Below are 22,588 nucleotides of genomic sequence, written 5' to 3'. Positions count from 1 at the left end.
TTCGTGGAGAAAGAAGGTGACAATAAGAAACTATATCTGCATTTACTCATTTGTGCAAAAGAAATACAGGAAGGTCAAACCAGAAACTGGTGAGACTCGTTACCTAGAGGTGGTGGGTAGGAATGGGATGGAAAAATGGGGGAGTGAGAACAGAGTAAGAGGTGGAGATAGTACTTTTCTGAGTAGATCTTTTTATATAACTGTAATTCTTAGAACCATGGTGATGTTTCACGTGCCCCTTGAAAATATATAGAAGGTAGATTGGTAAGTAGGTTAGATAGTAAGTAGGTAGGTTGGTAGGTAGATAGGTAGATAGATAGGGAGGTAAGTAGGTAGGTAGATAGATAGACAGATACCAGGATGTATGTGTGGTGGGAGTGGGCAAAATGAAATACAATTAGCAAAATCTCAACCTATTGTATTAATAATGAATAACATAACCACAATAAGAAAGATTTGGGAAAGAAAAAAACTAACCTAGTAACTTTGGGAAAGAATATTTTGATAGTATAATGTATGGCTGAAGATAAAATGACTGTATATGAGTATTATACTCTGGGGCCCCTGGGTGGCTCAGTCAGTTAAGCATCTGCCTTCGGGGCCTGATCTCGGGGTCCTGGGATCAAGCCCTGCGTCGGGCTCCATGCTCAGTGGAGAGTCCGCTTCTCCTTCTCCCTCTGCCCCTCCCCTTGCTTGTGCTCTCTCTCTCTGTCGCTTTTTCTCTCTCTCTCCCCTTCTCCCCCCCCCTTTCTGTCTCCCTTTCTCTCTCAAATAAATAAATAAAATCTTTAAAAAATTTTAAGTATTATACTCTAATTCCTAAATTTGTTTTTCATAAATGTCTGGATTAGCTCTTCTGGAAATCCTTTATGTATATACTACAGCTAAGCAAATAAATAAATATGTTGTGGATAATGAGAGCCAGGTTTCTCTTAAATAGGGAAAGGGGAAGGTTACAATGAACCCTATGGCAGTGGGTGGAAGTAGGAGGTATTAGAATCAACTTGTGATTTTGCACATACGTGCGTAGGGATAGCTGTATACAGAGAGAGGTGTAGCCATAGAGAGAACCCAATGCAGTGTGTGTATCTCTGTGTGAGGACGCTTACATACATTCCCTGTGCTCTCTGCTGGGGTGGTCTGGAAACAGTGACCCCTTGCAGCAGTGTGCACACCCCGCACCAGATCCTGGTTTTTAAATACTATGCTCTGCTGAAAAGGAATTAGGAACATGGCCGATTCCAGGGCACGGGCAGGGAACATACATGAACATTTTGTAAAAAGGTGAAAGTAAGAAACTACTCGAAGAAGAATTGCCAAAGTGCATGGGAGCCAGCTTTAAGAATCTTTCTGTGGCCTTTGGGGACAAAAAAACTTTGATCAACAGAATAAGTAATGCTGGAATACAGTGACTCCCCAAGGCCATTCTGATAGAAGGAAATTAATGAAGAAATAAATGGGAAGAAAGGGCAGATCTTCCTATCTACTGCAAGGACCATGTACTTGAAATTAATAAATGTGGAGGAAATAATGGAACTAGAATATTATCATTAGGCAAACACTATAGTAATACTTGTTACAAAGGAGAATCACCCAAAGAGATGCTGAAATTAGTGAAAGTATGATGCAGAGCGGGATATGTGCATAGTCTCAGAGTATCTTGCTGTAAGGTACCCATTATTATCAAAGGAAAAATAGTAACTTCCCAGGGGAGAGATCTGGCAGACAACACCTCCCCCACATGATCAAACTCAACAGTACCGGCAATGAGATCTCTCTCACCTCTTTTCATGATGCACCAAGAAGGACACGACATCATTTCTATAAGGCTCTTGCCAAAAATGGATCACCTCAGTGTAAACATGAGAACACATCGGCCAACCCCCAACCAAGGTGCATTCTACAAAATTATTAGCCAGTATTCTTCAAAAGATGATGAAACTTCAGGAATTACTAAAGAACTGCCCCAGATTGGAGGAGACAAAAACAAAGTGTGATCATGGTTTAGATCCTGGACTAGAAGAAGGACATGAGTCAGGGAAAACTGTCAACATTCAAATAAGCTATTTACCAAAGTGTAAATAGCTAATAATATTGTATTTAGATGATGAGTATAAGGGAAGTCTGTATATTCTTTGTAAGTTCTGTAAATCTAAAATTGTTTCAAAATGAAGTCCATTATTTTTCAGATTCTTTATGATAATAATGCTTCATTGCTGGGCTTTTTAGAAAAGTAAGGTATTTTATATTAACAGAGAAACCCCATGTAGCCAGTACACGGAAAATGAGAGATAGTCTAAGGTGGAGGTTAATATCCTAGACTCTGGGGCCAAACTGCTGGTGTCTCAACTTCACCCCTTAGTAGCTAGGTGACCCTAGGCAATTTACTTAACCTCTTTGTGCCTTAGTCCCTCACTGTAAAGGGAAATAATAATAGTAAACACTGCATAAAGTGGTTGAGAAAATTAAATGAATTTGAATAGTGGGTGGCACATGGTGACAATTAAGTGTCAAGCTGTTATAAGTGTTCAATGAGAGTAGTCATGATAGAATTTATTGTTCTGGTTGCTGTAACTCACTTATGTTAGACATTTCCATCCTAATAGGGGAGGCACCCGCACAGAGCAGAATGAGATGCATACTGTACTAGAATATAAGCTGTTTATCATCAGGGTGTAGAGAGGACATGATCCTGACCAGGAGTTTGAGAAAAGCTTCGCGAGCTTTCCCTTCCAGGAATCTCTAGTTAAAACACCATTACCACTGAGAGGGATCACACGTTGAATTTCATCAACTAACACTTTGTTTGGCTTAGAGACCACGTAACCTATGCAGAGCAGGGGTTCCTACATCTAGATCATCCATGAGCCCCTTAATTGTGTGCAGTTTTGTTGATTGTATGCTGACGCATAATTTTCTGTGAAGAGAGGCCATAACTTTCATCAGATTCTTGAAGGGATCCAGCATTTATAAACCACAAACCCGAACACTGGATTTGGAGTTCAGAGATCTGGTTTCAAATCTCAGCTCCAACATGCATCATTGTATGAACTTGTGCCTCATCAGAACATGGAGTAGTAGCTCTGAGAGAGCCCAGCCCTGGGTACCTTTGAGAATTTGTTTTGATTTTAATGAGGTAATATATTTGGCAAGGCTTTGTAAACTCTACTGTGACAGTTAAAACAACAGGCACCACTGCTCTTTCTGCCACTGTTACTAATGGTTTTATTAAAGAGGAGAGCGGGGCGCCTGGGTGGCTCAGTTGGTTGAGCGACTGCCTTCGGCTCAGGTCATGATCCCGGGGTCCTGGGATCGAGTCCCACATCGGGCTCCCTGCTCAGCGGGGAGTCGGCTTCTCCCTCTGACCTTCCTCCCTCTCATGCTCTCTCTCTACCATTCTCTCTCTCTCTCAATAAATAAATAAAAATCTTTAAAAAAAAAATAAAGAGGAGAGCGTTTCAGTGGTGGTGGTTCTAGGGGTGAAACCTTCTTGTGCAAAGTGTGGTAAAGTAGCAAGAACCCTGGACTACGAATTAGAGGTCTTGGATTCTTGTGCCAGTTCTGCCATAAATGTCTCAGTGACTGAGTTCCCTCACCCATAAGACCACAATAAGACCACCCTGCTTAACTCATTTTACAGGTATTCTATGGAGGAAAGTAGATTGTGCAAGTGCCAGTCTCTGGAGATCTTAGAGCCCAACACAAACCCAAGGGGGAGTTAGATTTTGCATTGAAATACTCAAAATTTCCAGAACTTTCTTCTGTAGATGAGCCTCATGTGAGTAGTTTTTATTGAGAAGAGGAAAGAGAGATTTATGGATTACCAGTGTAGACTCAGAGAAACAGCAGCAGGGGTGGTTCAGAAGCAGTGATTATTAGGACTCAGATGTGGAGTCAGAACTGGATTTAAATCCCAACTCTTTCCACGTACTAGTCAACTTCATACCGCCTTCAAACTACCTCCCTGTACTTCTCCCCTTTAGAGCTGAGTTTTTCCAAAGGATGGCCTACGTTCTTGGTCACTACTTCCTCGTTTTGCACTCATCCCTTGCCCACTTGTATTTGAATTCTGTCCTCACTGGCCCCTGAAACAGTTAATGATAAGGTCCTCAGCAGCCTCTGTTGATGAGTCTTTCCAGTCCCCATCCTGGGCTCTCAGCAGGATGTGGCACCAGTGATCACACCTTCCTCTCCTTTATAACACTCTCTTTCCTTGGCTTTCTTGCTGGAATGTTGCCTCTTCCCAGTTTTCCTCTCTGGCTTGTCCTTCTGAGTCTCCCTTTCAAGCTCAAGATTTCTTTCTTTCTGTCTTTCCTTTCATTCTTTTCTTTTTTCTTTCTTTCTTCTTTTCTTTCTTTTCTTTTTTTTCTTTTCTTTCTTTCCTTCCTTCTCTTCCTTCCTTCTTTCCTTCCTTCCTTCCTTCCTTCTCTTCCTTCCTTCCTTCCTTCCTTCCTTCCTTCCTTCCTTCCTTCTCTTCCTTCCTTCTTTCCTTTCTTCCTTCCTTCCTTCCTCTCTCTCTCTCTCTCTCTCCCCACACTGGGTGTGGAGCCCAATGTGGGGCTCGAACTCATGATCCTGAGATCAAGACCTGAGCTGAGCTGAGATCAAGAGTCGGACACTTAACCAACTGAGCCACCCAGATATCCCTCAAGATCTTTTTCTTGACCACCACATCAAAGTTTATTACAGCTACGGTCCTGGCCCTCTTCCCTTCTCTCTTTGCCATCTCTTCCAAGATGGTCCCATCTACACTCTTGGCTTCATTTCTTTCTGTACCTCAAATTTTACATCCAGCTCATATATTTAGTAGGTATTCAATAAATGTGGATTCTCTTTCCTTTCACTTTCTTTCTATTGTCTTGTAAAAGACAGTGCATCTCTGCTTATCAGATATATGAATAGATAATTCCAAGACTATAGGACCCATTATGCATTAGGTCTTAGGAAGAAATAGGCATAACTGTTATTAAAGTGAATTTGGCTGATTGGAAAGGACAACAAATCCCTTGGAATCAGAACTGCATGCCTCTTTTGGTGTGGCTTGAGGCTCTCTGAAAAAAGAATGCAAGTCACCCTGCCTCAGAGCTTAACATCAGCAAATCCTATTTAAAACTGTAGGAATCTTTTCAGACCCATCCCTGAAGAATAGTTTTGTGAGCTTATAAATTAAGTAAGCAATAACTAGATGTGCTCATCCATGTCACTGGCAAGCAGAGTCTCTCTCTCTATGTGAGGCCAAATATCCAGAGATTTCACTCCTTAGATAGAGATTGCCTGACATTGATCATAACTTTGGCCCTTTTCCTCTAAACTTCCTATTATTGTCTTAATTCTCTTATTGGGAACTGTATTGGGAACCTTATTGGGAACCTTAATTCTCTTATTGGGAACCTTAATTCCTGATGTCTCAGAATGATGTTCTAGTGACAGCAGGGTTTGGTGGGAAGGTGTTGGCATAAACCACAAGTGTTCAAGATTGGTAGCATTTATGATCATAAACAAAGTAAAAAAAAAAAAAGGTCCCTACTTTCATGTAAATTTCATACACACATGTATATATACATATAAACGTGTGTGTGTGTGTGTGTGTGTAGATAGAGAAAGAGCACACATTCGCCCACCAGGAATTGGTAAGCTTTCTAAAGAAAAACAGAGATGAGTAAAGAGACAGATGAGGGGTGTTGGGGTGATGGATGGGAATTCTTTCAGGTGAGGAAGCCATCCTTGATAAGGTGACATTTAAGCAGGACTGTGAATACAAAGAGTGGGAGCAAGCCATGATTATATGGGTTATATGGCAAATGAAGAGTATAAAATACTAAATCTGTTCATCAGTACTTGTTTCTACAGTTTGAAATAGGATGTGCTGATGCTAAGCTCTGAGACAGGGGTGTTCTGTTTTTGGAGAGCCCCAGCCCACACCGGAAAGCCTAAGAAACAGCAAGTCCCCAGGCCTTGAGGCAGCAGCCAGCTTGGCAGGCTGCAGGATGCTCTAAAGGCCCCTGCAGCCGGACTAGAGTGGGGGCGAGCTGCGAACAGGTGAGGACTTGAAAGTTAGCCAAGGTCAAACCATGGAGGTCAGTGTAGATAACAGTAAAGCCACCAGAATTTATTCAGGGTTTTAGTTTCTGAGCAAGGGAAAGGCACCATCAGATTTACCTTAGAAGGATTACTTTGGCTGCTCTGGGGAGAGTAAACTAGACCATTAATGGGGGGGAGACAGAGTAGAAGACAGGGCCCCTGATCTCAGCGAGTTCACAGTCTACTGGAAGGAGAGGACTATAATCAGAGAAGCCCAGCCTGTTCCGAGTTACTTTTGCAGAAGTCACTGCAAGCAGTGATCATTTCTCGTTGTAATGCTGCTGGCTTCAGGTCCTAATTTAGGATTATCAGAATGAACTTTTCCTAATTCATATTTTCTCTCCCAACCTTTCTTTTATCCCACTTGCCCTCAATTTTTCTATCATTTCTGTAAGGACGATCAATGTTTCTTGATCGGATTTATTCCTCAGGCCTTTTGGTTTGTTTTGTTTTGCCTTTGTGATTCCCATAATCCCACTGAGGATCAATTTCTTCAAATGCACTGGCCCCCATATGCCAAATCTCAGTTATATTTAAAATTAAAACTCCCCATTAAAGGCTGTATATGTTCCCTTGTGGCAAGGAAAGGAAAAAGAAAAGAGAAGAACATTTATTGAGAACTTGCAGTGTTCCTGGCACTGCACTTGCTGATAGTTGTATGCATATTATCTCATTTAATTCTAGATGAGGAAATGAGGATTATAGGGAACTCAGACTCCACTTCCAAAGATGATTCTCACTTTCCATTCTGCTCTGGTGTTCTCAGATTGCTTCCTTGGCCTTTATGGTTTCTTCAGTCTCGGTCCCTCAGTCTGACAACCGGGGCCATCAGTGTATCAGCAAGTATTTACTTAGGCTCTCCTGAGCTAGGACAGTCATAGAACGAGGGTGATGATATTAATACCTTTCCTCCCCTAGGGTGTGCCAGGATAACCACTGGATTCTTGATAGCTCTTGGATGAGAAATGTTTATTAAACAGAAATAAGACAGAAATTCTAGTGCCTTTTTTTGGCTTCTATTTGGCATGCAAGGATAAGAAAGTGCTCAGTGCATTGGGGTTGTCTCAAGAAAACTGAGGACCATGCTGGCTTTAGGAGATAAATTCACCATTTCAAGAGTGGACATCCAAGAGGAAGCATTTGATGGGTTGTTGGCTATCTGACCTGGAACTCATAAGAGAAATAGGCAGGAGATGAGTGTATATTTGAAAGTCCTCAGCCCTAGATGGTCCCTGAAGCCACAAGAGGAAGATGGGATCACACAAGGGTATAGAAAGAGTGACAGGAGGGGCAAGGACAGATCTCTGGGAGACTGAAAATATTTAAGGGACAGAGGCTTCTGGGTGGCTCAGTTGGTTAAGCATCTATCTTCGGCTCAGGTCATGATCCCGGATTTCCGGGATCGAGCCCCACATCACGCTCCCTGCTCAGTGGGGAGTCTGCTTCTCCCTCTGCCCCTCACCTCACTTGTGTTGTCTTTCTCTCACTCCCTCACTCTTTCAAATAAAATCTTTAAAAATATATATTTAAGGGACAAGTAACGGAAGAGAGCCAGCTGGGGAGGAGGCAGGAAAACGAAAGGAGAATAGTGTCTGGAATCAAGGGAAGGAGAACAAACAAGTAAGAAGTGGTCAAGTGGTGCAGAATGTGAGAGAGAATTCAAGGAAAATAAAGGCAGAAGATGGTCCATTGGAGTTGGCGGCAAAGGGTATTGTTCCTCACTGTGGGACCAGTTTCAGTAGACTCCATATGTGGAGGGTCAAGAAGTGAAGGAACTAGAGACAGACAGACTTTCCCAAGTCCTGGAAAGGGCACAGATGTCTTCTGGTTAGACTATGTGTTCTGATTTTTGGTTTCAAAATATGGTCACTACACTTCTGGGCAGCCCAAGAATCCCAAGAAGTAAATGACTTATAGAGAGGCAGGACAGAGTAGAGATTCTAGGGGTGCTGTCTTCATTTAAGATTGTGAGTGATAAAGTCTGAAAAAAATCATCACTGACTCTTGGATTTTTTAAAAGCTAGAAATGAATTTCCTATGATGGGAAGGGAGGGGGAGCTCTTTATTGATTACCTATCATTTTATAGTGCTATAGTGCTCAGGCTCGATATTTAATCTTCATAGCAGCCTATAAGGTGAGAGAATTAGCCCCAAGTACAGAAAAGTAAACTAGGCTTGGGAGGGTTTAGTGTACCTGACCACCCAGCTGCGACATGGTGAAGTCACTGTGTGGTTGTTGAAACTGTATTTTTTTTTCATCATATGCAGCAGGGAGACCAGGGCAGCAGGAATTCCTCCCTCTGAGAGAAGATATATGAGCCCAGAGTTTGTGAGGGGGAAGGAGAACCACCCACTTGAAACAGCTAACATGTGATCCCCGAGCTTGGAAGAGGGCAGACTGCCATTTGAGAAGGAATTGGTAAAAAATACAAAATGAAATAAAGTCAGAACCAAAAAAGGCATCATGTAAGGTTAAAATTACGTGAATAATGATGTGCATTTGTTATTATAATGTTTTCCAAGTGCATTTCATTTTGAATGATATACTCAGATAGCGCACATGGTAAGGTATAATTGAAAAAACATGCAGGAGAATGGCTGCATTCAAAGAATAAACATACAGCTGTGAGGAGGTTAGGAGTCAAAGGGGTAAGCATATGCCCTGTCCCCCAGGGATCTCATTAGTGCATGAGTGACCATATATGTAAGAGGCTAAATGAATCTCAGTGTTTGCAAAGACCCACGGTAAATGAGACAATGATGAATCAATAGTAATTAGGCCTATAGATTCTTATTGACCCAGATGTCAGAAACCAAATGCCCTGCCCTGAGATTCCTTGAGAGGCAAATGAAAAGATTTATAGACGTGTGCTTTAAAAAAAAAAAAAAAAAAAAAATCCCTTGAAGTGCAGTAATGGTATTCTGAAGTGGGATATTGCTAGAATCGGTGCAGACTCTTGACTTCTGGCTCAGGAGGACGTTCTTGTGGCTTTTGTTGTCACTGTGGTTCCTGTTGGACCATGAGCAGAGGGAGCTGGGCAGTAGACAAGCAGAATGTGATCAGATTCGCCCCAGGAGCAAGGCTCTGGCCCTGCCTTCCATGGAGGCCTCAGGGACCCTTTCCTCACTGTCCTGGAATCATGCGAAAACAGAGTTTGAATGTGGGCTTCAACGAGTTATCTCTGACCTGGGTTACAGAAAGCACATGGCATCAGAATCACACAGAGGAGGGTTTATTTAAATTCAGCCTCACTCTCCTGTCTTCACTTCTTTGAGCATCCTTCTGGAAAGGGGTGTTACCGGTCCTGGGCTCCTGAGCCTGGGGTTGAAGGCCTGTGTCCTGTCAGGCAGGTGGTAGAGCTGATGATGCTGTGGCAGGTAAGCCTTTTTCCAACAGTATCATTATCCTCCTAAGAGGATCCAAGGCAGAAGATGTTTACAGATGGAAATGAGGTGTCACAGCGAGAAGCAAAGAGATTGCCTCCACCCAGCATACCTTGCACACACACACACAGGCATGCTCACACACACACTTGCACTCACTCCTGCACTTACATAGACCTGTTTTGTTTTGCTATCTTTTCTGTCTCGGAGTTCCACGTGAAATTTTTATTTAACAAAAGAATTTGAAAACCACCATTCTGCTTGTTTGTTTCTTCCTTTAAGCTTCATTTAGGAGACTTTCGGGAACTTCTTGGGCTCCATGGGAACATTCACAGTGTCACAAAACTGGAACTAGAAATCTCTGAGCTGCACTCCTAAAGCATTTTTAAAATGCAAATAATATCATGTTAGGTATGTCAGATACTAACCTCCCTTGGACATTGATTTCCTATACTTTTTCTCCTGCCATTATTCAAGCCATGCTTTTAACCTTTAAAGCTATCTTTCCAAGGTCACCAGTGAGAAGCAGCTTGGATGCCACCCTCTGATAAACCCACTTTCCTCTAGAATCATTGGTTCAAGACTTGGAGAAGGAAGCATGTTTAAAGAGGGGAAGGGTGACCCACTTCAATCTTGGTGCCATGCAGTAAGATTTAGCTCAGTGAGATAGGTATTATGATGCCCATTTTATGTATGGGATAACTGAAGTTCAGAGAGGGTGAGTCACTGGCCCGTGTCACCCAGCTAGGATGGGTGGAACCCAGATCTGAGCCCAGGACTCCCTTGGCTCCCAGTCCGCTCATCTCTGTCTCCCTCTCATGCAAACATATGAAGACTGACAGGTGGTGTGACTCCCTCATTCTGCACCCAAGGAACCTGAGCCTTAGAAAGGAGAAAGAATAAATGTCATGCCATTTGGTGCATTTGGGCTGGAAGTAAAGTCTCCTAATTCCTGATCTAATTGCACTCCTCTGCCCTGTCACTTCCTTTAGCCAACTCCCATCCTGAGTCCTGGAACTTGCCTTTATATTTGTCACCTCATCCTTATTGTTATAATTAGGAATACTGATTTTAAAAAATCCTTCACATATGTACAGTATTGTACAGTTTGCAAAACACACTATCTTCACATACAGAGTCTCCTTTGATCTTCACAATAACCCTATGAGGTAAATTGGATAGGGATTATAGTATCTGTTTTTACAGATGCTAAGAAAGTGGTTCAGAACGTTTGAATAACTTTCTCATGGTTACATACCTACTGGGGGTAAAGCCCCTCCTGGACCTGGTGCTCTGATTCCAAGCCTTTCCACTTTGCACCAGGACATGCTACCTGTTCTTGGTGATGGCCCAGTATGATCAGAGAGTGCAGTAGTGCAGTATGCTGGTTCCTGTGGGTTTGGGTAGTTTCTCTGCTGAAGGTTTGGGACCCTGCTTTCTTTCTGGATCTGATATGGAAGTACAAATCGTTTCTTTCTGCAGAACAGTTTGCTTCCCAACCCTACCCCCCTTTTAAAAACAAAATCAACTTCTCTTCCAGATGCCAGAGTGTATATGCATATTTGAACAGTCACCTGGATCTGATTAAGAAGGCTCGGCCTGTGGGTTTTCTCACTGTTGATTTACATGTTTGGCCAGATTTCCATGGCAACCGGTCTCCCTTAGCAGATCTGACACTGAAGGGCATGGTAAGTAACAGCCAGTCCTTGCACTAAGGTGAAGGCAGGCCAAAGGGCTACAAAGTTTGGAAGAAGCAAAGTGAGGAGAAAGAAAAGAGGAAAAATAAACAGGACAGGCCAAGGGCGCACAGGCTTTTTGCAGATGCCTCGCTGTTGCAAAGGCTCTTGCAGCTCCCCAGGATGAGCTGCTGAAAGTTCTCATTGTTTCTGAGCCAACCTTGAAAGCGTTAAAAGCACTATTTCTTATATTTAGCTACTGCTGCCTCTTTGTCCTGTGGAGGGGCTGGAAGTCGTGAGCGCCTGCCTGTGTGATTTTTTTATTTACATCACTCTGCAGAGTCATGTTTTCTGCCCTCCCCCCACCCTAGGCCACCCAGTAAATAACTGGTAAATATTACCACCCATGGTCTTGATTGCCACAACCACATGTCTGTTCAGGCTCTGAGTCAGAGCTGTTCAGAGTGCATGTTAACATTATTAGGATTTCAGATTCAACTTGGCTAAAAGTAAAATAAAATTCATAACTTGGGGGATAAATGGAGCTGCTGGTGACCTTTGGGGTCACGGGTGGTGCAGAAGATCCTGGGCCCTCCTGGAGGGGCCAGGATGAACTTAGGGCAGCATTTGTAGCCCCCTAAGCTAAGATAGGGCACCCTAGTGTCCAGGCGAGATTAGGTGGCCGAAAGTAGGATAGCCATTGAGAATCTTATTTTAGGTTTGAGAAAGCATGTTCAAGCTGGAGAAATAGAACTAAGCTTCAGAGGCCAGGAGGGGCCACAAATAAGAAAATAAGCCAGGAATTCAGAATCCAGGAAGATGTCAAAAAGTTGAGAAGCAGAGTGTGTGGTGAACGGAGGCGGGGAGTTCAGAGTGGAGGCCGTGAGCAATGCAGGGTTTACACGGCGTGACAGTGGTGCAGGCTGCTAGCTTAAAGAGCTTCAAGACTCAAACTTCTATGGTTTTGTGATTCATTTTATTGAGATTGTTTTCAGTGTTTTTATGATGCCAACAGGAAGACCTGATCTTTATTTTCATTACCTAGTTGGCATAATCAACTTCTGCTAATAAAAAGGAATCATGGGGAAAGAAAAGAAAATTGGACATAGCATAAGTTATGTCTGTCTGGAGTCCATGAAGCGTGCCCACACAACAGATAATGAGCTTGGCCTCCTTACTTGGCCTGTGGAAGCAGAAGAGGAATGTCGGGAGAGGGCCATGTGGCCACAGGCTGCGGCCAGAACGCTGTACTTGCAGATAACTGACTCTCTGGGTACAAACAGAGGTTGGGGAAGAGCACATTTTGTATGGATACAAAAGTGAGTGTTTTAATTGAAAACAAATATCTGAAACCAAATATAATGGACCTTTAAAACGTTAAAGATGTTAAGAAGCATGGCCAGTTCATAAAATGACCCCAGAACAAAGCATGGCTATGTAGTGAAATGATCGTGGGTCTGGACTCCATGGACTTGGACCTGCAGTCCTTCCCTGGGGGCCCTCTCTTGCCAACTTCTGTCATTCCTAGCGTGGCAGGACCCATGGCTTCTAGTGGTTTTTGTCTGTTTCTTAAAACCAAGCTTGACATCCGAAGACTTAAGAGTTACCATTATAAGGATATTCTTATAAAGGTAACCCAAATCCAGAATGTAATCCCCAAGGAGTCCATGGAGGGTTTTGAAGAATGCCTGCCTCCTTATAATGAGTACTGCTAAGTACATGCTCACCAAGAAGACTACCTGTACGGGGGCATCTCCCCAGTTGTATCAGAAAATCCATTAGTATGTTTAGTTTTTTAAAAAGTTTTATTCTTTTATATTTTTTATTTTTTTAAGATTATTTATTTATTTAAAGAGAGAGCACAAGCAGGGGGGAGCAGCAGGCAGACGGAGAGGCAGAGGGAGAAGCAGGCTCTCCACCGAGCAAGGAGTCTGATGCGGGGCTTGATCCCAGGACCCTGGAATCATTACCTGAGCCAAAGGCAGACACCTAACCAACTAAGCCAACCAGGTGCCCCCCCCCAAAAAAAAGTTGTGTTGTTTTATAAGCAAACCTCATATATCGCATGGTATTTCTGAGCATTGACTTCCCTTTGTAGCTGCTTGGGTTGGGTTTACATTGGAATAGCTGCCACTCTGTGAGCTTACATCACCACACTGGAAGGAGAAGGTGACCTCGATAAGGAAGGAAATTCTGGGCTAAAAATTTCTCCCAGTATTGCTCTCCCTCAGTTAGTTTTACTTTTTTTTAAAGATTTTATTTATTTATTTGACAGACACAGCGAGAGAGGGAGAAGCAGGCTTCCCGCGGAGCAGGGAGCCCAAGGTGGGGCTCAATCCCAGGACCCTGGGATCATGACCTGAGCCGAAGGCAGACGCTTAACGACTGAGCCACTCAGGTTCCCCTCCCTCAGTTAGTTTCAGATAACATCAAACTAATCACCCTGAAATCTCTATTGTCCTGTTCTCCTTTGTCAGAACCTGTAATGACTACTGTCTCCAGCACCCATTCAGTAAATACTTATTTGGTACCTAGACCCCAGAACAAAGCATGGCTATGTAGACACAGTAAGGTACAACAAAGCCGATGTTCCTGGAGCATGATTCAAGGGAGGAGAGGGATACAATGTATACATAGCAAGTAGAATAGTCAGGATGTTCCTAGTAGGGAAAGAAACATACATGATTTCTTCTTTTGGTTCCTGAAACATTTCTCTGGGCATATACTATGTAGTTAATATATACTTAATTGATGGTCAGCATGGAGATAAGAAAGAAATCACGTATTGCTTTAAAAACATACATATGAACAATTTGCTAACATGAGATGGGTTAGTTGCTACTCTTACTATCCATATAAGTATTTAATATCAATATTAATGCAGCCGTCCTCTACTTCATTTGAAAATACATATGAAGATGCAAAAAAAAAAAAAAGCATAAACTCATGCTGACTTTGAAAATTCACATCACATGTCATTCAACTAGCGACACTAGAATTGACAGTCTCGGAATCTGGGAAGATTTTCCAGAATCTAAAAGGCTAACTGGAACTTGTTGGTTAAATCTGTGACATATGAACAAAGTGAACCTCCAGCCTTGCAGGAACCTGGACCTCTCCATCTTCTGCTCCTTAGCCGAATGGTGCAAGTTCCCTTTAAGCCTCAGAACAGGGCAGTCCTCCCCTCTTCTCTGCTGCCAATGGTTTTAGGGTGTTTTGGTTTTCTGGAAGCAGCCAGTGAGTTTAACTTTCCAGAACTCTCCCACAACCCAGACCTTATCGTCCCTTTTAATTCAATCCATCAGAAAACTGCCAACCAGGAAGCCAACTGGGCATGAAGTCCAATTTGGAATGACGGGTGATGCCCTGCATTCTAAGGATCCTGAATAACACTTTGTTATTGGGACATAGATAGGAGTTTGGAGGAGAGGTGTAGGTTTGCATGTCAGCTGTCTATTCTAGGGTTAGAAAACTGGGCCGTGGTAAGGCCACCAAAGCTACTCAAAACAAAAACTGCTGGACTCTGGGAACTGGCAATTAGCTATAGATCTGAAGAGGCAAATCCACGTACCAGTGAGTGGGGCTGAGAGTAAATCATGTGTACGGTCTGCTGGGAAACACTGAATATGTATAGCTCTCTAGTTAAAATGAATAAAAAAATAAAGTGAGTCTAGGGGCGCCTGGGTGGCTCAGTCGTTAAGCATCTGCCTTCGGCTCAGGTCATGATCCCAGGGTCCTGGGATCGAGCCCCACATCGGGCTCCCTGCTCCGCGGGAAGCCTGCTTCTCCTTCTCCCACTCCCCCTGCCTGTTCCCTCTCTTGCTGTCTCTCTCTCTCTCTCTCTCTCTCTCTCTGTCAATTAAATAAATAAATAAAATCTTTAAAAAAAAAAAAGAAAGTCTATTAGGAAAAACATGTTGCATGCAAAGCAAAAGGAGTATCATTGGAACACTTAGGGAAAGGCCTCAAAGAATTATATACTACTCAAAGCAAAAGGAAATATTACAACCTCTTTAGCATATTCAGTAGGATTTTTTTAAAGGGCACATCTCTATGAAATAGGGCAGAAACTTAGTGGGGAAAAAAATGAGCTCAGATGGAAAAGCAGTGGAATGAGAAGAAAAAGGAAATGATAAAGACAATTAAAAATACAGGAGCAGAATTAAAAAGTGCATTGAAGGCAATGAAAAATAATTTTTACGGAAGAAAATAAGATCAGAGCTGCCATATGACGTAGCCTGTGTTTTACATTTATTAGAAAAACATTTGGAGGGTAGAGGCTACTTATGGCATGCATGTTTGCTTTTAAATTTTCAACAGTGTTTAGGTCAAAGACAGGCATCGAATAATTGCCCTATGGCTAAGTGATTATTTCAGTCTTCACTTGTCAAGGGAGGAGTAAACGGTGACCTGCCCAAGGTCACCATGACAAGAAATGGGGAGGTTAAATAAAAATGTGAATCCTGACTTCCAGCATGCACATCCCCACAAGGCTGCCGTAACTCACACCTCTGGACCTCGCTCGATGTGCTGAGGACTCTAAGATAGGAGTCCTACCAACCATCCTCTGCATGGTTTAATACCGAACCACACTTCTCAGCCTAGTTCTCGGTTCCCTGCTGCCAAAACCAGCCTTCTCACTCCTTTCCCATGTTCGTCCCTACCCTGGGCCTTGGATTTAAGCTCTGACCTCTCTCTCCTCAGTCATGGTTCTTATTTCCTTCACACTCTCACTGACTCAGATTCCAGGAGCAATCACCACTCCTGGTTTGACCTGGCTCTAAACCCTTCTGCTTCAGGTGCCTACCCTCGGAAGTAGGAACAGGGCATGACCCAGGACTCTTGCCATATGCATGAGAGCATCATTTTCTTCTGGTAACAGGTGGCTCCCTGTCATGTGCCTCGCTGCTTCATTTTTCCTTTGGTGATGCAGTATTGACCCATGACACTGGGCGAGAAAGAGGTGGACGTTAGGGGGTGGGCCACTTACTAGTGTGCCTGGACCAAGTAGCCGCCTATGCAAATATTTCTCCTTTCTGCTTGATACATTAGGGTGCAGGACCAGCACGTGGATTCCTTGCAGGGTCATTGTCAGAATCAAATGGGGAGACTATCACATTGTGGACAGACAGCAACAACAAATACTTTTGAATCTGTAGCTTCTGCTTAGTGGCCCTTGCACTTTAGAAGATGACTAGCAGGCTTCTAAGTGTGGCCTTGGAATGCTGAGCGGCCAGTGATGAGCCATCTGCCATAGCCCAAGAACCAGCTGGACTCACCAGCTATGGAGGTCATCCACCGCTAACAGCCAGCTGGTGTAGCTCAGCAATCACCTGGTCCATCATAGACCACGTCTCACACAGGTACAGAGATTAGTCTTTCTCTGTATGTAAGTCCTTGGCCCTCAAGTCCCTCAACACAGCAGGAAACCCACATTTGATATACAAAACAGCTAGTGCTGTAGGAATTTTGAAAGAGTCCTTGCCTCGTGTATATGACCGGTTTCCATTCTCAAATTAATACTATTTCTTTGTCTTGGGGTGTGTGTCTGTTTATTTTCCTGAAATATCCAAGAAGTAAATTAATCAAATTTAATCGCAGGTGCAAGGCACCTCAAGCGTATCAGGCCATGAAAACACCCTATTCACCAGTGGTTGAAATGTGTTTTTTCTGCTTCATTTTGCAAGTACAGCCCTACCCAGAACAGAAAGTTATTTTCTGGTTCTTTGAAGAGCTGTGATTTCTAACATAAGACCATATGCTGCTCAAACTGCTGGAGAGGTTGAGTGCTGCTCCGAGGGCTCTTCAAAGCAAGCACAGAGCAAGTGTGCATATGAAAAACTAGGTGGGAGTCAGGAAAGAAGCATGGCAAGATCTTAGCCCGTTCCCAGAGGACTGAACCCCCAGCTAGAGATGGGCATTACTAAACAGAGTCAGATGTGGATGGAGTCAGCAACTCGGATGAGTATTTTCAAGAGCTCAGTAGAAGCCAGAGGTTGTATCCCAGTGGCTTCCTCTGATGGGGAGATGGATGACATAGCTGGAAGCTCATGAGCTAATTCAAGCAGCCTTGGACTGATCTATTTATCAGGCTTGCAAAGACATGGACTCTTTGACATGAGTTTGTTGATGATTTCGTTACAATGTAATGCTGTTTCATCTCACCATTTTTTACATATTTTTCCCTATGACAAATTGAGTCCTATAACAAAGCTTGATATCCTAAGTATCATTTAGCTGGGTTTCCCATAATGTGTTTTCTTATTGAAGCAACTAATTTAGCAGCTGGTATTTTGTTTCGTTATAGGGATCTTTTTTTTGTTTTGTTTTGATTTTTTCTGGAAGTGCATTGTATCAGGCCCCATGATAGATGCTTTACATACATCATCACCGACTCTTAGAGTAACCCTGCCTGACAATGTTGTTGCCCCATTTAAAAGGGTGAAGAAACTAAGGCTCAGAGATCAAAGTTATTTGCCCAGAGCAGCAGAAAAAAAACAGATTAGAACCTAGTCAGTTCAAACTGAGGTCATTCACATCCTTTGGGGGAAAAATTTTTTTTTAAGTAAAAAGAAAAACTAGGTTTTTGTGTTTTCACATTTTCCCCTCATTTTAGTGACTTTTCAAAATTATGTCAGATTCAGATACTGTTTTCTTAGTGCTTTCTGTCTTCCCTAAATATACCAAAAAACAAGTAAAACCCAGGGGGGGCAGGCAGTGGCAAAATAATTATAGACGGGAGTCCTTCCCAAGGTAGTATGGCATGGTAAAAGACTGAGGGATGAATCAGGTAGAAATCTGCTGGGAGGTCCCAACAGATAAATAATGGGAAAGCTCTAAGGCCAGGGGACCAAAGATGGGATCCAAGTTTGTGTAAATTAAGACAGGTTGGATGACACCAACTAGGGGCCAGGACAGTTGACCAGAACAGCTTTGGCATACTGGAGCACTGAGTACATTAAAATGACTTAGATTTAGAGCATCAGAAGCGGAACAAAGATGTGAAGTGCCCGTTCCATCTGGGGAATCGCAAATGACTAGCGTATTATGTACGGTTCGCCAATAGAATAAGGTTGCAAGGGAGAATGTCAGTCTGGTCATTGTGAGTTTATTGATTGTCTGTTGCTGCTTTAATAAATTATCACAAATTTAGAGGCTTAAATTTATCATCTCACAGTTCTGTAGGTCAGAAGCCCTGGCTGGCTCAGCTGGTCTCTCTGCTCCAGTTTTCATAAGACCAGAACCAAGGACTCTTATCTGGAGACTTTGGGAATAATCTATCAAATTCATCCAAATTGTTGGCCAAGTTGAGCTCCTTGCACTTATAGGACTGAGGTTCCTATTCCCCCGGCTGACAGTCAGCCGGGGGTCCTCAGCTTCTGGAGGCCACCTACATGCATTTCATGACTCATTGCCCCCTTCTTCCATCTTCAAAGCCCCCAGTGGCAGATCATGTCCATCTCATACTTTGAATCTCTCTGGTTTCCATTTCTGCCTCATTCCTCCTACCTTTTACTGGATCACTTGATTGACTCTTCTGCCTTCCTCTTTAGCTCGTAAGGGCTCATGTGATTACAGTGGGCTTCTACTGGATAATCCAGGATAATCTCTGTATTTTAAGGTCACCTGGCTAGGAACTAGTTCTCTCTGCAAAGTCCCTTTACAGCAGTGCCTCGATTGGTGGTTGATTGAGTAACTGGGGGATGGAAATCTTGGGGGAACATCTTTCGAGTTCCACTCACCACACTGTGTTAACACATTGATCTGCCTTTCCCAAATCTGGGTGAGTTTTAGGCAATGCCAAGTGGCAGCCTCGATTCCTGGTACTTCCTGAAACCAAAGGGAGATTTTTTCCCTTTGTCTTCCAGGCTGGCTGATCATTTCAAACCTGTTCTTCAATCTCTGTTCTCTCTCCAGAGGTTTCCTATCAATTTTTCTCTGATCCTTCTCATTTCCTTGCTGTCTGTCCATGAGCTCTGCCTGTATTATTGACTGAACAAACAGCATTTTGCTGTTCCTTTGTGTTCTGAAAAGCTTTCAACCAATTCCCCTGAGCCTTGGATACCCCACCAAGCTCTGATGACCCTAGGAAATCTCAGGACTGGGGATCCTGTTTTCTTGTCTTTTGTAATCTTTAGAGACCCCTTGAGAATTTATTTCTAAGCTTTTTTTTTCTTACTAACAAATATAACTAATTCCTTTAACAACTAAGAAGGAAAAAAATTAGCTAACTTACTACTACATTTTTTAAGTAATTTCAACTATTTTAGGACCTACCAACCCATAATTCACAATGCCAAGGTTAAGGACAATTATTTCCACAGTTTATTGTGCATTAGGACCTTGCTGAAATACAAATTGCTGGGCCCACACCAAAGAGTCAATAAATCTGGAGTTGGAGTTCAGAAAATCTCCATTCAGCTAGGATCCTGGGAAAGGGCTAGAAACATGCCCAAGCTCTCATAGCTACTAAGTGGCGGCAAGATTTAAGGTGAAGTCCAGGGTGAAATTCATCTGTCCTTCCTATTTACAGAGTGAATGGAAGTGTGTAGGTTGATAAGGACTAAGGCTTCTCTAAGCAGTCCTTGAAAGTGAGTCCCCCATCATCCTATCCCTGGGCACTGATCAGGGGCATACTGCTTCTCCACACTCTTGATGTTCTTATCTTTAATATTATGATCCTGATGCTGATGGTTAACATGCCTTTTGCCCTGTCTTCCCCATGCCGTATATGCACTAGTCTTCAGTGCCCCTCATTAATACCCTGGGGGTACCCATACCATGTTGAAGGAGATGCTTTATTGCCACATTCCAATTAATAAATGGGATTGAACCCTTCATGCATTTAAGAGAAAGAGAATGCACATTTATTAAGAGAAAGGGAAAGAAAATCAACGTTAATTGCCACCTATGCTCAGAGTTGGCTCTATAAGGGTTTAGCTCTTGTAGACTCAGTCTAGCTTCCTGAAAAAGTAAGACACTTTGCAAATGATATTTAATCTTCACAAAAATGCCTTGAGGCATCATTATCCCTATTTCATAAATGAAAAAAAAAATTGAGGCTCAGAAAGGTCACAAAACTCACACCGTTGTGCAGCCAGTTGGGAGAATGTCAAGATCTGAACCTTGGTGTCTTCATAGCTTGTCATCTTTCCATTCCCCCACACATCTCTTCCAAGCTCAAAAATACCAAGATTTACGTAAGTATTTTATAACCATTATCTAGGATGTTGGCGTCATCAATAGTAGTTTGCATTTCTTTGGCCACCATATAGATCACCTGTCTCTAAATATTAATTATAAGTGTTTTCTCTTGCAGTTCTCCTCATTACACAATAGCAAAATAAATAAAATGTGCTTACCAGCACAACTCTCCCATGGGGCTTCCCCACACATTTCACTGTCTTACCCAAACATTCAAAATAGACATGCACATTTTCTATAAACACACTGCTTCCATTTATGCTTTTTCCCACTTCCTCTTATGGATGGAACCATCCAGCCCGCAGATGGGGGTATCTGCTTATCTGTCACATTCTGGCTTTCTCCCTGGTTACAAAGCCGCACGTCCCCCAGCACATCCCTGGCATTCCAGGGGTGCTGCTGTCGCTTCCCTGCCAAGATGGCTCCCCAAAGGGTCTCTGTAGCCTCCTGAGTGGTCCACGTGGCAGGCACTCCTTAGAAAGTTATCTTGGGCCGACAGCCATTTGACATTTGCCAAGGCAGGGCTGAGGTCCCTAGTATTGGAGAGAAAGCTCAGATGGAATTAATGATTACCTGCCCTTCCAGAGTCTCCACCTGCATATCAGATGAGATATCAGGCAAGAGGGCCCCGAACCATAGTAACTTTAGAGAGAAATGTCTTTCACTGGGTCACATTTCAACTCCGTGGCCCTGGTGTTTATGGTGAGGGGATGTTAGAGGTGGCTATGGGAGGGCTGTGCATACTTACTGCCTTTTATTGCTGAGTACCTTCTTCCCTAGAATAACATTTTCTTCCATGAAAGCAAGGTATGTTCTATTTATCAGAAAAAGAAAAGCGATGTCACCCATCCTATGTCCCTTTTGCTGGAGCTACTAGCAAGCTCAGGAGTTAAATTTAGTGCTCATTTGCATGATCTCATTCTCAGTTTCTGGTGAAAAGTAACTATCCTCTTCTCTCCTCTATGATTTTTGAGCTCTAGAGGCACTAGACATTTAGAGAAGGCGATGATATTTTTTTTTGCTTGAATACCAATACTTTGGGGAAGTTCTCATGAATGAAGAAAATGGGGATGAAGAAAATGAAATCTGGTGATATTGTACCCCTTCTTCCTTATGGGTTCTTATGAATTGAGGATATCTTTATCCTCCTTTATCAATGTTACTTTATCAATGTTATACATAGCACTGGGGTTCCTAGTCAATTAATCTCGTACACAAAGTCAAATTTCTTCCCCATTCCATCACAGTTTACCCAGATCTGGTCTTCAGGACCCACCTATAGGAGATGTGAGTCTGCTAAGCAGACACATACCCAGTCCACAAAGGATCATGGCTTGATTCACATCGCAGGCATGACCAGAGAGGAGCCAGAGGTAGCCTGCCTCCCTCACTGGCTCTGGATGAGAGGTCTAGGCCTGGGCCCACTTAGCTTTCCTAGTAGATAAGCAGCAGAGATGCTGTTGAGGCCAGGCCAGTACAGAAGAGAGAGACCATTCATGATGTGTGATCTTTATCCAGGACCATTGCATGCCATGGAGCTGGTTGATCACACATTCGCATGAAGGGACATACAACAGGGCTGGGACCCTGTCCACTCTGCTCTTTTTCATAGTTCATTCGCCCAGATGGGATGCCTTCTGCATTAGCCTGCCTGGAGGGAGTACTTTTATCTAAATCACACGAAAGTTCCGTATGAGCTACAGGGACACTCCTTTTACCCCAATCTTGTACGAGCCACTGTGATGAGGGAAGCTAAGTGTAGAGAGGAGGGAGCATGGAGAGCCTGGAATAAGCAACTAGAAGTAATCTTCCAGTGTTTTCTCTTGGGGCACGTAGCAAATGACCCTCCCCTCTGCAAATATATGGAGAGCCAAGGTGGTGCACATGATCATCCCATAATCGTGGAATTAGACACAAAAGGCTAGGATGTTAGGAAAAACAGTGGTATACAAAAGGAAAAAAGACCATTGTCACTAATTCACACATTCAACAGATAGTTACTTCGTGCCTACTGTGTGCCAGATACTGGGCTAGGCCTTGCAGATGATGCGTGAGTATCCCAGGTAGTCTGTCGGAACAGCTAGGGTCTGGTTTCCATCCTCTGTGTTCCCTGGGGCACATTATTTCCTTACGCACGTTATGAAGTGAACTTCTATAATGTCAACAGTGTTCATGTTCTCCCTTCCAGCATTTTTACTGTGTGTTGAGATGTCTGGGGAACTTAATGAAGGATGTTCCTTCAT

The 22,588-nt window shown here is 43.1% G+C and overlaps 1 protein-coding gene across 18 annotated transcripts in view; it reads left to right on the top strand.

Moving 5' to 3' along the window:
* The window catches only part of FGGY (FGGY carbohydrate kinase domain containing), a 400,333-nt gene that overhangs the window by 287,759 nt on the left and 89,986 nt on the right, over nt 1-22,588 (top strand). For all 18 annotated transcript variants that reach the window (XR_003208181.2, XM_025871735.2, XM_073896657.1 and 15 more), the window contains one exon: nt 11,006-11,153. Coding sequence is in view for 17 of the 18 variants with exons in the window: in XM_025871735.2 (XP_025727520.2) it covers nt 11,006-11,153 (148 nt within the window). In the remaining variant the exon portion in view is untranslated. The remainder of the gene's footprint in view (nt 1-11,005; nt 11,154-22,588) is intronic.

This window comes from Callorhinus ursinus, unplaced genomic scaffold (genome assembly GCF_003265705.2).
Source record: "Callorhinus ursinus isolate GAN/ISIS: 27379988/994484 unplaced genomic scaffold, GSC_fseal_2.0 scaffold9, whole genome shotgun sequence".
NCBI classification, from domain to species: domain Eukaryota; kingdom Metazoa; phylum Chordata; class Mammalia; order Carnivora; family Otariidae; genus Callorhinus; species Callorhinus ursinus.
This window is presented reverse-complemented; position numbering and strand designations above follow the sequence as displayed.